Raw genomic sequence first — 14,856 nt, forward strand, 5'->3', positions numbered from 1 at the left:
GAACAGGGATAATATTACCCTCTCCTGTAGCACTGTCGTCTGATCCTGTTACGCAGGCCATTGGGCCAGTTTTAAACCAGGTAGTCCTGTTTTTCTAAGGTTTGTCCTCCATCCGGTCCTTAGACAAACCCAGACAATGTGGACACACCAGCAGGGGCGGGATGGAGGACTCTTCGAAATGGCATTCCACCATGTGTGTGAGGCCACACCAGCAGAGTCGTGGTCACGGAGATGGGGTCGCAACATTCTCAGAAGTACGGGAATGCCCAGTATTCTGGGAAGGCATGAGTGGCCACCCTAAATCTTGGAGCTGCTCCGCGCATAGGACTGCCATCTGCCCCAGTGAGAGTATTGAGTGGCTGCAGATTCTCCTCAGAAGGGCCGAGTCCAACAAACGCTCTCTGGCACAGTGCTTACTACCATGAGTAGCGTGGTCCCGCAGAAGCCATGCCAGGTGGTAAGACTTAACAGGACTGGGCCCTTGGAATGCAGCTCTGCAGGGCACCTTAGTGCTCCAAAGATGCACAATAGATATGAACCCAAGGAATAGGGGATGTAGTCGGCTAGCAACAGCTATATGTGGCCTGGAGCCCAGCTCTTTCTCCAACAAAAGGAGCACAAGAAGGACCGAGTTTGAGACCCATGGCACATGCCCAGATACAGGAGTGTGGGCGATGAATAAACTCCAGGAGTCAGTTCTTAATAGTAAGTAAATCTAAGATGCAAAATCAGAGTAAACAAGCGTTTGACCCCAATCGATCAAACGCTTCCCCCCACTGAAATTCACAGCAACAAGTTCTTTGGTGCCAATGGCAGCAGGATCAGGTTCTGGGTTAACGCCTGGCCACAGAGTTACTCCATTCAAATAAGGCATATTTAGGGCACAGGAGGAGGAGGCAGGATGAGCCAGGTAACCTCCAGCACAGCGTGAAAGATCGATGTTGTCACTTGCGATAACAGGAAAGAGAGTTTCCTTCCCCGCCTTCAGCCATCCCTAGGGCTGCCAGCACGCAGGCATCTGCAGAGCGCCTGTCTCTTCCACGCACACCCTGTCCCAGCCCATGCCAAGCCATGTTCTCTCCATCACTGGCTAAACGTTAACCATTTCCTTCCCACTCTGCTCCTCCTAAAACCGGGCGGAGATCAGTGGAGCTCTGAGGTATCTGATCCCTGGAGCGGATTGAAATTTTTCCAAAAAGAAAAATGTTCCCCCAATCAGAAAAAATAAAATAAAATGTAGTTTTGTTGGCGATGGGGGAGGAGGCGGAGTGGAGGGATGAAAGATTTTCTGTGGGGAAACATGTCAATTTCAGTTACTTTTTTCAATTTTCCATCAAGGAAACAACTCCCCTCCCTCACCCAACCTCGGTTCAAATCCATAGTTTGAAACTGAAATGTATATATTTTTTAAAAAAATGTCATTCTGAAGTGATCAAATAGTTTCATTTTTACGTTTCCTGAACAGAGATTTTTCCAGAACTTTTTGTTGTGTGAAGATTTTCACTATTCCAACTTTGTCCCATTTGGGGATCAAAAAAATAAAATCAAATCAAAATACTGAACTTTTCTGCAAGAGGGAAATTCCACTTTCCAACCAGCTCTGCTTAGCACCTAATATCCCCATGCCAAATCTATAGCTTTCATGTTCCCTATCTAGGTTCTTATTCTGTGCTCGGCACTGTGATGGATGAGTGCCTGCTGATGTAATTTTAAGGTATATATCTATGCCTATGTGGTAGAAATATTAGAGACACTGACGTAAAGGGTTAGATTCTGGCCTCTGCAGCAGCCTCTTTACCCCACTCCATCGGCACAAAGGAAACAGAATATCCCAGCTCAGGAACAGTTTGCAACTCTATATGATCCCCCTATGCCACTGTCATTACTATGTGCCAGCCATTGCCGTGTGCAAGCGGCTGACTGGCAAGTGTCTGCTGTGCTTTGTGCTCTGGTTGTTCTGGACTGTGGAGCATTCATAGTCAGCCATGCCAGGGTGTTCTATGTTGCATATAAGGTCCCCTCGGCCTGTTCCAATAAACCTAAAACCACCTTTCCCCACCTCCTCTCAAGAAGCAGAACAGAATCTGGCCTAGAACCTTCACCCAAACTCAAATCAAACTTTGTCGGACATTTGAAAAAGCTGGGCTGCTTTTAGCCCTGTCCCAGTCCATGTGCATTCGTCCATGGAGGCCATAAGACTCTGGGTTAGGGCCAGCTTTGGAAGAGGAGGCACGGTTACATCATAGGTCATTATCTTAATGTTTCTGCTCTGACTCGTGTAAGAATTTGTGCTCCTATGTCCAGCTCAGGTTTGCAAGGCCAAGAGGTTCAGATAAGGTCAGGATAAGAATGGAACATGGAATGGCGTCTCTGAGTTAAACAGTAGCTCTCAACTATTTGGCATTAGCCTGTCCATGCTGCCAAGCAGAGTTTCTCCAGAGTCCTGCAATGCTGAGCCAAACTCCTATGGGATAAAAGAAAAATAACCCAACATCCTTCCTTACCGTTACTCCTGGACGGGCCAGAGGATAAGGGGTTGGGCTTCCAATGGTTGTGTCCATGTAGTAACTCATCATCCCAGAGACACCTACAGAAACAGAAGTGAATCATTAGATGCACTGCTGAGGAAGCCTTGTCTTACAGAGGAGATAGGGTTGCAGGATTAGGTCCTTAGTCATAAGAAGGCTCCTTATTCACACAAGTAAGTCCTATTGACCTCAATGCAAGGAAGGGTGGCAGAACTGGGGTTCAGAGGTGGAAGAGACCTATTAGGTCAGTTAGTTTATCCCCGCCATGCACCCATGACCAACACAGGAGCGTTCCCTACAGTATATTTTCAAGGGTCTTACCTAGTCCAGTTTTGATTGGCGCTTACACCTGTGAAGAAATAGCCTCACACAGAGGGCCCAATCCAACACACACTATCCACAGTGATCTCCAATGAAAATGGAGATCAGTCAGCAGAGATATTATGCTGACAGGCTCCTTTTCTACCCTCCAGGTGGGGATGACCTGCTTCCATGTAGGAAAGAAAGAGGGAAAGGCCCAGTGTCCTCCTCCCAACACACACAGAAGTTCATAGCATGAGCCATTCAGACTGTGATCTGCAGTGCACCAAGGTGGAATGGCAAGTGACTCCCTTGCCTTCCCCATCGTGGAAAGTGAGCTGATTTCACTGTGGCACAGTCAGGTATCATCTAGAACACAAGGCAAACCCAGCCCCTGTGAAAAGGCACCAGACTGACTGACAGCCTAGGCCCACAGACAACAGCAGTGAAAGCTTCCCCTCGCCCTGCCATGCAACCACAGGCTTCAGCCATCTTCCTGAGGGACCAGCTCCAGAGGGCAGACAGCAGCTTGCTCATTCTCCAGGGCCCCTTCTCCCTAAGGCTTTTGCTGGGGGAGCCAGTTGTAGCCCAATTCAACACCCCTTAAAGTCAAAGGGAGTATTTCCACTGAAGTCAATGGGTCAGAGCCTTAGGTCCAGTTGTGGTGGTGTTTTTATGACGTTGACACCCATCCGGTAGAGGACTGGACTGAAACCTTCAGCTCAGCCACTGCACGGTCCAACTCCTTAGCACCACCCTAACAGCCAACCCTAATGATCTGATATTTATATATTAGCAGTACACACAAATCTCAGGTGATATCACAGCAGTCAGAGCTACTCTGGATATTACACTGCTTCACAGTAGCAGAGATCAGAGTCTGGCCCATGTATCAAATGCACTTCGTTCTTTGAGCCATTGATATTATATTTAATGTACACGTATATGTATCCTATTCTTTACGGAGCACATTCATCTGGGGCTGCAATAGTGAAGCCAGTTTAGCCCCTAGCAAAGGTCAGACTCTCCCTGAGGGCTGCTCTAAGTTACACCCTCTGACGCATGGTTATAGCCCTTGTGGGAAAATCTCCAAGGTACAAAGTCTGCTCCAGTTCCTCCATCTCCCCTGAGAGCTCTGTCAGGATAGTGCAGAACCACTGTTGTGCCTGGTATATACTAGCCCCTTGCACCAGTGCTGTTCACGGTGAAGACTTTTTACCTGCCCTATGGCCCTTTTGCAGAGCTGGGGTGAAGGAGCTGAAACCTGGCTCTATGTAGGTGCAAATAAAGCAGGAAATATCTGCCTCCCCTGCAATGATTAAACTCATAGGAGAAAATGTAGGGCCAGCTTGCTTTCCATGCCATGTGAAGCATGAGATATGTGTGTACTCAGTGTCACTTCCCCCACGTACAGAGCCTTTTGCCTGGAAGGAAACTGTAAAGAGGGAGTGGTCAGAGATTCGCAGGGCTCTTTTGCAGGAAATAAGGCAGGGCCAGACTGCATTATTATTTTTATAAATTTATTTATTTAAAACAAACCCATTCAGCCACTACAGGCTGAACAGCGGTCACTGGTATAACAGACTCCACCCTGAGAAGGCAGCGACTCCATCAGCCTCTGGAGAATGTGTCATTCTATTTCTTTAAACCCCCAGCGCTACTGTCTAGCTAGATAACTGTAACTAGAAACACTGAACCCTATTCTCCCTTGACTTCAGATTTACTCCTGATTTGCACTTTATGGTCTCTGTCTTGCTCACAGCTGTGCCTAATCTGCACTATCCCTAAAAGGCGCTGTGACTCAAGACACAATTCTTCCCTGCTTGTCCCTTGCTTTTGAGGGGTAGATAGTAATCTATTGTCAGCTAACAGCAGCAGCAAATGGTAATCTGCTCTGTACTGTCTGACCAGCGGTGAGATAGAGGAGTCAAAGTTCTGGCCTTTCCCCATTCCACCCCATTCATCTGCCTACACTTTTCAACTCAGCCTCAAACCTGCTAGTATTTGACTTCCAGCAACCAAAACATGCAGGAAATGACCAAAACATGAAACACCTGTATTTTGTTGTACCACCCCATAATTTATAGATAATGGATTTTTAGGATAGCTTTCCTTATAAGTTTTTTCCCCTTCACACTGTGAATTAAAAAATTTAACAGAAAACTGGAAAAACAAATTTTGTTACATGCAACAATAAAGTTCCTTCCACTCCCTCTCATGTGTCATAAGTGAATTTTGAACTAGAGTTGGTCAAAATATGCCAATTTTATTCTGATGAAAAACCAAATCCCCCAAATTTGTTTTTAATAAGGATTTTTACATAAAAAGTCAGTTTCTATCCCTCGTGGCTATGGGAAAAGCTTCAAAATGTGACCCCAGTGCACCCGAGAGGCTCCAAAAGCTGAAGGCAAATAAAAATCTATTATTTTAAAGCCAATATGTCATGATATTTTGGTGAGCCTGATTCATGATTTTTGAACATTTGGGGTTGGCAATACTGACATCATGACATGACTCCATACTTGTAAAACTAAAAGGGCTTTTTATGAACAGAACCATTTACAGAAATGTTGCAACTGATATTCTAGCCATGTGCACATAGACTGACTTCCAAGAGGGGTGCATCCTCCCAACTCTTCCTTCCAGCAAACTGTGTTCCTCCCTCTAAGTTCCACACAGATTGCTACAGTGAGATTTTTTTTGTGCTGTGAACACCACTGAAATCAAAACTGTTGGAAAGGGTCAGTTTTGATGAATTTCTCTTTTTGAAAATTTTTGGAAAAAGAGGTTCAAAAGTGTCAATACATCCTATTTCAGTGTTTTCTAAATGAAAAGTTCTGATTTTGGTTGAAAATGACTTTCAAAAAGTAAGTTAATTAATAATTAAAAAAATGTACAAAGAGAAATGGTCACAATGGAAAGGAACATTTTGATTGACCTAATCCAATTTCTTTTTCTTTCAGGTGTTTGTGAAAAGTTTTGAGATTTTGATTTCTCAATCACAATTCAGGACACAAAGTTTTTTTGAAATCCTGAAAATTCTTGTAAGATGGGAAAAATCATTTCCTGAACAGCTCTATAAAATACTTTGTATCTAGTTATCAGTCCAACCCCTCACTTGAATTACTCCAATGACTTTGTATCTCAGAGATTTATACACCATTTTTCCAGTCCGGGACTGCCTCACAGCTAAGCACTCTGGAGCTCATTGCTGAACACTGTTATAAGTGATCAGCCATGGTGTCTCACCAGTCATCATGGTCATAAATTAAGGCACTTTAGGTTCTTCATCAACATGAGCAAGGTAACAATAAACAGGGATCAGGAGACCAGGGCACTGTCCCTGAAAAATTCCACTGTGAGAAGATCAGAAAGTGGTTTGCTCACACATCCTGAGGATTTGATCGAAATAACACTTTGGCCTTTCCTTCATGAGGAAGTTGCAGTGGTTTAACTAACGGGGTGAATTTAAATAGGTTTAGCTAAACGGATGCAAATCCCAGTTTGAACCATCCTGCCCACCCAGATCCCCTCTTCCAGAGCGGTTGTGATTTGGCTTAGACAGATTCCTAACCTTAAACTGGTACAACTCTCTTATGTTGGCAGGGTCTCTGTCTCTCCTGCTGTAAGGTAAAAATGACATTGCCAAACAGGTCACTTCCCAAAATAGAGTAGACTTTGCAAAACAAAGGCATAAAGAAATAGGAGATCAGTGGGCTCAAGCTGTCTCTACAGAGACCCTTTAAGTAATGCGCGTGTGTCCCGGAGCAGAGACGCACTTGATTAAAAACAGTAGTACGCACTAGAAGTTGCCTTTCCTTGCTCTGCAGCTAGCAAAACAGGAAAATGTTTCCTGAACAACCTCTCAACCACACAGACGCTCAAGAACTGATTTCATTGCTCACTGAATATCATTTGCATTTTTCTCTAGTTACCTTTGCCGTTTGAGCCTTCCAGGAATGTGCTACACTCTGAGTGTTGCCGGCTACAGCCAGGAGTGGCCAGTCCTGGGGTTATGAATTTGCAAGCACTCCAATAGTACTGAACCAATACTGACACCCAAGACAAGGTTGCATGTGATGTTCTTTATTGTGACTTCGCATTACAAGCTCCAAACATCCAAAAATCATGAGTTGGGCTCCAAAAATAAAAAAAGATTATTTTTTTGGTAAACAAAAATCCTGAGAATTTTAAGCCACGTACATATGGGGTTCTTTCTCCTTGCCTTCTGGTTTTTGAGCCTTTGGTATACATTTGGGTCATATTTTCAAGCTTTCCTCTGTGGCCAGGAGGAACAGCAACTTTCAGCTTTCATTTAACAAAATCAAAAAAGTAAGCGGAGTTCTCATGACTCTAGAATCCAGGGCTTTAAGAAAAACACCAATTATCTCAAGACTTGTGACAAAGTCACCAGGGTTGGCAAAACTGCATTTCACTCAGATCATCCCATAGCACTAATTAAATGCTCCTAGCCACCATGGGCCACAATATGGGCCTCAGTAGTTTTACAATAAGGATGGTGTTTGTTTTTTTTTTATTTGAGAGTCTATTCAGGACTTATACTGCGCCCCTCACCATGGTATCAGAGCTTGAAGAGTGCTGCTATATGTTTTTCTTCTGCCAAAAAAGATTTCAGTTCCCCAATTAGGGATCAGACATACCATGTGACTTAGGTCACCAATCACATACCCCAAGTTTGACTTCCTTTCCCTAACCTATCCAGATCCATGATCTATGAGCAGGCTCAAAAAATATATGCCACCCTCTGAGCGAACTCCTGACCCAACTGAAGTCTATAGAAGTTTTGACATTTACTCCCAAGATTTCACCCAATATTTTTAGCCATCTGCATCTACACTGAAGGAGATAATTGAGCACTGAAATTTGATCTATACCAAAGGATCTGTATGTTGCTGAGCTGGTTAAAAGGGGGGAAGGGGAATCAATATTTTGAAGTTGTACCATTTTGAACCTTATGAAACAGGAACCATGTTTTGGTTACTTTGCAAAAAAAAAATGAAGTTTTTAAAATGTTTATTCGCTCCCCCTTTTCTCCATTTTGCAAGTGGGAGCAATAAAATAAGTGTCCAAGTTTGTTCCCCCCCACAACCACCCACTTTCGCAGTTGCATTTTTCCTTTTTGCCAGTCTGTAACTTTTCCAAAGTTGAGGATGTTTTGGAAAATGGCAGAGTAGCAAAAAGAAATTTTGAATGGAGGGGGGGGATTCCCCTTCTCATATGGAAATGAGGTATGACAAGTACTTTTATACCAGTGTAACTGTACCCACAAAAGGGGGTGGGTTGGTCTACTTAGCACTGCTGCATAGTTAAAGGGCACAACTTTTGTGCTTAGATGAGGCTTCAGAGTTGATGTTCTTACACGAGGTGAATGAATGTTGTGAGTGACACAGTTATCTTAGCAAGCTAAGCTTACTGATCCTTCTGCTGTGCATGATAGGAAGCAGACATTAAGGAGCATGTGGTGATTTGTGGGAGATTTCACCTGGACCAGGGAAGATCTTTTAGAGGAAGGCAGGTGAGCAGGTTCTGTATCTTCATAGGGACCTACCAAAACTATGCCCAGAGAGAGCAGCAGGAGGCAGGAGTATTTGCATAGCTGCAGAAAGGAAGATCCTGAGTGCTTTGCCCAAGTTAATTTTTAAGGACTCAGCTGATACAGCTTCCACCTCTTCCCTTAGGAATTTTTTCCACAGCCTAATATATCTCACTGTCAACAGGTATCTCTGATATTCAGGCTATATTTCCCCCCACCCCCTTTGGTTTCCTGTCATACGGCCCTAAATAATTCTTCGTGTTCCTGGGAGTTTACTTCCTGTAGATACAATTAGATGGGTTTTTTTGGCCACTCAGGCAACTTTTAGCTGAACTAAATTTTACCCTCAATTACACTGGTGTAACTGCAGAGTAACTTCACTGATAGCAATGGAATTACACCACAGTAACCGAGAACCAAAGCTGGGGGAATACTATTCCAAAAAAAGAACAGGAGGACTTGTGGCACATTAGAGACTAACAAATTTATTTGGGCAATAAGCTTTCGTGGGCTAAAACCCACTTCATCGGATGCATGGAGTGAAAAATAAAGAAAGCAGTATTTCACTCCATGCATCTGATGAAGTGGGTTTCAGTCCACGAAAGCTTATGCTCAAATAAATTTGTTAGTCTCTGAGGTGCCACAAGTCCTCCTTTTCTTTTTGCGGATCCAGACTAACATGGCTGCTACTTTGAAACCTATTCCAAAAAAAAGAAGTGTTCACAAACATTTGGTTGAATTGCCTAGTAGAATACCTTTGCTATTATTTGAACAGACATACACTCTATTTTTATTCTCCTGTTTCTGTTTCTTGATTGGAGGAAGGAAGCTTGTTAAATGTCATTATTCGACCAATCACATACACAAATAATGATTAACAAAGTCAACCTGCCAACTTCCCATAGAAGTTGAACGAGTTATTCAAGAAATACCAAATCCTGGAGCTGGTTGAAAATTTTCAACTTGCAAACAAAAACCAAACAAACAAACCCCAAAATTAATTTAAAAAACCAAAACACAAACACAAAAATACACACAAAAACTTTTCCACCAATAGAAGGGAACAGTACACAAATTCCCAAAGGGAAAAATCTCATTTTCAACTATATTTTTAGATGGGAAATTTATAAACTAATGAAAATTTTGGTTTCATTTAGACTTGCATTTTTCCTTCAGTTTCAGTTTTCAAAAAAATTGAATCAAAATTAAAAATGGTCAAATTAAAATAATTTCATTGCAAAGTTTCCTGTGACAAAGCTTGCTAGCAAAAAATGATTTGTCCCAAATTTCTTAGGGTTAAAAAAACCATACCAAAACAAGTTTTGACCAGCTCTAACACACATCTTTGCAGAAAGACAGTCATAAAAATATAAATATATATATATATATATATAATGGTCTAAATTAATTTATTTTTCAAATAACAATTTGTGTGTGTTCTTAGAAATTACTATACCCATTTTAAAGATGTAGAAACTGAGGCACAAATAAATTAAATGACTTGCCCAAGGTCACCTAGCAGGTCAGTGATAGAGCCAGGGGTAGAAGCAAAGTATTCTGAGCTCCAGTATAATGTCCTCTCCATGAAGCACACTGCTTTTCAATCCAGTTTGTGTGACTCAGCCCATGTCTAGTTCTGAGTGACAGTGCTATGCTCAGACCATGCCTCTCCCATAGGTTCAATAGCCTGCAGCATAGGGCTGGTGGGCCATTTATGGTGCCCACAGAGCATGGCAATGGGCACAGCAGCAGAATAGAACTGGTGGGCTTCTGTCTTTCCCTTTCTGTAAATTGAAAGGATTCCCATCCAGGCCTTTGCCTCAGAAGCACTGATAGATGGGAATGGGATAGGACGGGGGCAGGGGAATTTAGCAGCCACAACCAATCATTTTTAATCTTGAGTCCAACCATCATTAAAGGCAAGAGGAACTCAAACGAAGTAAGTGGGCTCAGCGGACTGGCTGACCCAAGGGTCCTTAGTTATTGCCACTGGATTTTTGTAGTAAGCAATAATTTATCGTCGTTGGGGAAAGATAGCCTGTGGAAGTGACATTCTTCGGCAGTACTTTTAACCCTGAAAATGCTGGCATTTTCCAGGCTGCCTGCCAATTTAAAGCATAGGGCAAAGCGTGTCTATGGATCCAATAATACATCATACATTTGTTCGGCTCGTCAATCTTGGGCACTGATTTAAAAAATAAGATCTTCCCAATGAAGGGCTCAAATGGGCTAAGGACAACAGGAGGGAGAGTTCTTGGTTTGCTGCAGAAAAAACAATTTATAAGACATTTCTTTAATATCCTCCTTCCTCAGTTATTCTTTGATATCATTGTAGTTTCTCTCATTACTGTTTAGTACTTTTCATCAGAGAACCTCAAAGCTCATGTATTTTTATAAAAATATCTCATCTAGAACATGTTATATACAATTTACTGGGGGGAAACTGAGGCACAGAATATTCTAGCACAAACTCTTCAAGACAGATGTTTTACAGCACATATATACTGTCCTATCACACTACTGACTAAGAAGGATTAAATGACTTGACCAAGGACAGCAACTCAGTGAAAGAACCCAGGTATCTTGACTCCCATGCTCCTGTCCTAACCACGACAATATGAAATGATTATGTCAGTTGGTTGATCATTCCTTTAACAGTTTTTTCCACCACAGAGAGGTTCCTGAAGGGAGGGTTTGTACGACAGTCTCTGCTCTAATGCAGAGTAAGGTCGTTTTTGCAGTAGCGGGCTAGAACTTAAGCAGAGTTTGTGGCACCATGACACCCTGCAGCCCTTACAGAACAAACTGTAGCCTTAGCCTAAGCCAAGATAAACAAATCCTGGCACACATCTCTCCCCTCCCCCTTTGGGAAAAGTGCCCTCTGGTTAAAAATTCTCATATTCTATACCCAGCTCATTAGCCTTTGACAAAATTACTAGTCTGCGGCTAATTCCATAATTTGATTTGAATAGTAGCCCCATTAACAGGACTGCAAGCCAGTTGGTAAGCTGACAGCTGGAGGTCATTTCAAGGGCACCTAAGGCTAGCCAAACAGTTTGCTGATTAGGGCAAGCACCTAACCCAAAGAGGTTGCTGCTGTTTCATCTCTCACAGCTGCTATATATGAAATTACAGGAAGATGTGAAGGGGAGGGGGGAAGGGAGTGGAGCAGTGAGGTCACTTGTTATTCCACTTACAGTGTTTCCAGCAATGAAACAGTTGATTGAAAAGAAAACATCATGGGTCATATCCTCAGCTGGGGTAAATTGACATAGTTCCTTTGTGGGGCTATAGTGGTTTTCAACAGCCAAGGATCTGGCTGGATGAACAAGATGCAGTTGCTAAATGCAGAGGAAGGATGACCCAGTGGATAAGTGGGCTATCCTAGGATTTGCAGGACCCACGTTCGGTTTCCTACTCTGCCACAGATTGGAGCAAATCACTTGAGTCAGATTGTTAGACGTATTTAAGTGCCTTGAGGTATCTAAGGGGCTTTTGAAAGGTGCCTAACTCATGAGAGGTTTCAGAGTAGCAGCCGCGTTAGTCTGTATTCGCAAAAAGAAAAGGATGCATCCGATGAAGTGAGCTGTAGCTCACGCAAGCTTATGCTCAAATAAATTTGTTAGTCTCTAAGGTGCCACAAGTCCTCCTTTTCTTTTAACTCATGAGAGCGAGTGGGATTTTCGAGAGCAACTGACTCCCGTGAGTTAGGCACTTTTGACAATTCCTCTCTGCATCTCTAGGCACTTAAATACGTTTAACAACCTGGCCCTCAGTCTTTCTGTGCCTCGGTTTCCCATTTACACACTGGGGATAATAGCACTTCCCGACCTCACAGGGATGAAAAGAGACTTGGGGGTGAGGGTAGAAAATATGCTGAACACAAGCTCCCAGTGTGACACTGTGGCCAGAAGATTTAATGAGATCCCAGGATGCATAAACAGGAATCTTACGTAGGAATAGAGAGGTTATTTTACCTCTTTATTCGCACTGGTGCAACTGCAATACTGTATCTAGGTCTGATGCCCACAATTCAAGAAGGAGGCTGATAAATTGGGGAGGGCTCAGAGAAGAACCACCAGAATGATTAAAGGATTGGGAAGCAAGCCTTATAGTGACAGACTCAAGGTTCTCCATCTATTTAGCTTAACAAAGAGAAGGTTAAGGGCTAACTTGGTTACAGTCTGTAAGTCCCTACGTGGGAAACATATTTAATAATGGGCTCTTCGGTCTAGCAGAGAAAGGTACAATGTGATCCAACAGCTGGAAGTTGAAGCTAGACAAATTCAGACTGAAATAAGGAGTAAATTTTTTAAGGGTGGGGGTAAATTGTTCCATTTGTTAATTACTAAGGGTCATACTGGATTCTCCATCACTGACCATTTTTAAATCAAGATTGGATGATTTTTTTAAAAGCTCTGCTCTAGGGATTATTTGGGGGCAGTTCTCTGGCCTGTGTTATATAGGAGGTCAGACTAGATTATCACAATGGCCCCTTCTGGCCTTGGAATCTATGAATCTAGCTATATTGTGAGGATCAATATATCAAAGGTTGCAAGGTGCCCAGATAAGTACCAAAGATAGATACATATATCTAGAAGCAACCTGACCAGGATGAAAGTGAGAGCTCTGAGCCATAACTGGTTAAACTGTTCAAGCACCAAGACTTTCATAATAAAAATCAAAGCCACTGAGCAAGCCATGCTCTGGCCAGCATTTCCTGTTGTTTAAAGCGAACGTTCCCATGTAACACCAAATTTGCTTTGGCAGAAAGTTTTTTTTAAAATGACAGGAAAAAAAAAGATCAAGAACATAATGAAGTCAGCACTGAATAAATACTCACCAGTAAACCCCCTCTGGATCCAACCCCCTCTCCCTGAAGGTATCAGATGGCAGAGTGAGAGCCAATGGGACATTAATAGCAAATTAGTGGCCACATGCAAAGCATCAAATTAAAGACTAATGGAAACATGGAAGGCCTGACTCTGCACTTCTTGGGGGCTCAAAGCTCCCTGTGACTTCCAGAGAGCCAGCAGGAGTGCTGGTCATGCAAAGGATGCAGGCTTACGTCCTTAATGATGAGGAATTGCAATCCTGCACCTCAAAGCCTGACAGCCTTTCCTGCCACTAACTGTTCCCAACTTCAGTCACTTTCGGAAGCAGAGAACCAAAGCTGGCACACATCTGCATGACACTGGCTGTTTTCCAGCCCATCTTCAGTCTTGAGGATATTTTAAGGCACACTACTATTGTGATTTGTAACATGATGGGGGAAAGGGTTTGGAAGCAATGTTTCCTGCAAAGATATAAATGGCCAAATTATTCACTGGTGGAAATCAGCTTCTCCACAAAAGTCAGTGGAGTTACACTGATTTACACCAGATGAAAGTTTGGCACTAAACATTTTGCTGTCCCCCTTTCCCCCCCTTTCCTTTGGAACAAAACTCTTTACCCTACTGAACAAAAAAGCAAACATACATACAATTAATGAAAATAAAATTGAACTCAACTATCTGTCTTTAAGTGCAACTTTGCTCCAATACAGTGTCATCAGTAACACCAAGAAGCAACTTTCCACCCCAGACAAGTAAACAGTAATATTATCTTAAACTCATTTAATACAAAAAGTATTTTTAAAGAACCCTAAAAACACCCAGATTGAATCATAAATATTTGCTGATTACATCAACTGGGTTAAACTGCTAATGAAAGAGAAGGAGTAAATGTCCTGGCATGTCACCAGGAAAGTAGATAGCCTGAAAATTAGCATAGGTAAATAACAATCCAAATAGAGTTTAGCATAGAATCCCGAGCTTTACTTACTACTTGTCTGAAAGATCAGAGAAAAGAGTTGTGTTCTCCAGAGCTTCCCACACTTGTCTAAGGTCTCTTGCCAACTACCTGGTGAAATCCTCTGCACCAGTGCTAAAGAGGATGGAAATACCATAATGTTTCTAGCAGGGCCGCCTATCAAATAGAAAGGGGGTGTGGTCAGGACAGCCAGCCAGGGGCTGCTGGAAAAGGCCAGCTCTGAACTAGGCTCTGACACAGCACCAGCAGCAGGGAAGGGAAGCTGCCAGATGTGATTACCCACAATGTGAACTCGTTAAAATCCAACTTCTTGTTCGTTATAATCAGAGAAAGCCTCTGTCCGAATCAGTTGCCAGTGTCCCAGGGTGGGGGAACTGTGATATTTGCCTTTGGTGATTTGGATCCTTGGAAATCCTTCACATAATTTAATAAAACAAATTAGCTGAAGATCTCCAAGCACTTTACAAGTATTAGTCACTTAAGCTTCCCAGCATCTCTGTAAGGTATTAGTGCACGCATGAGGCAGAGGGACTAACTGAGTGTACACAGCAAAACATTTCTACATTTGAATTCTTAAGTGAATTTGCTTCACATGTGTTCCAATAGCGTGATGAACGGCATTAATATAAGGAGCTGAAAGTAGACTGAATAGATTTTTACTAC

The 14,856-nt window shown here is 42.7% G+C and overlaps 1 protein-coding gene across 3 annotated transcripts in view; it reads right to left on the minus strand.

Moving 5' to 3' along the window:
- ETS1 (ETS proto-oncogene 1, transcription factor) overlaps nt 1–14,291 on the minus strand; it is a 122,233-nt gene extending 107,942 nt beyond the window's left edge. For 2 of the 3 annotated variants that reach the window (XM_084611986.1, XM_084611984.1), the window contains exons 1-2: nt 14,206–14,291; nt 2,505–2,587 (exon numbers count right to left, since the gene is read on the minus strand). In XM_084611986.1, the coding sequence (XP_084468112.1) occupies nt 2,505–2,576 (72 nt within the window). In that variant the 5' untranslated portion in view covers nt 2,577–2,587; nt 14,206–14,291. Of the gene's footprint in view, nt 1–2,504; nt 2,588–13,225; nt 13,244–14,205 lie in introns of those variants that run through there. The other variant, XM_084611985.1, reaches the window with a different exon arrangement.
- Nucleotides 14,292–14,856: the final 565 nt, after the last annotated feature.

Source organism: Lepidochelys olivacea, assembly GCF_965140295.1.
Source record: "Lepidochelys olivacea isolate rLepOli2 genome assembly, chromosome: 22".
NCBI lineage: Eukaryota > Metazoa > Chordata > Testudines > Cheloniidae > Lepidochelys > Lepidochelys olivacea.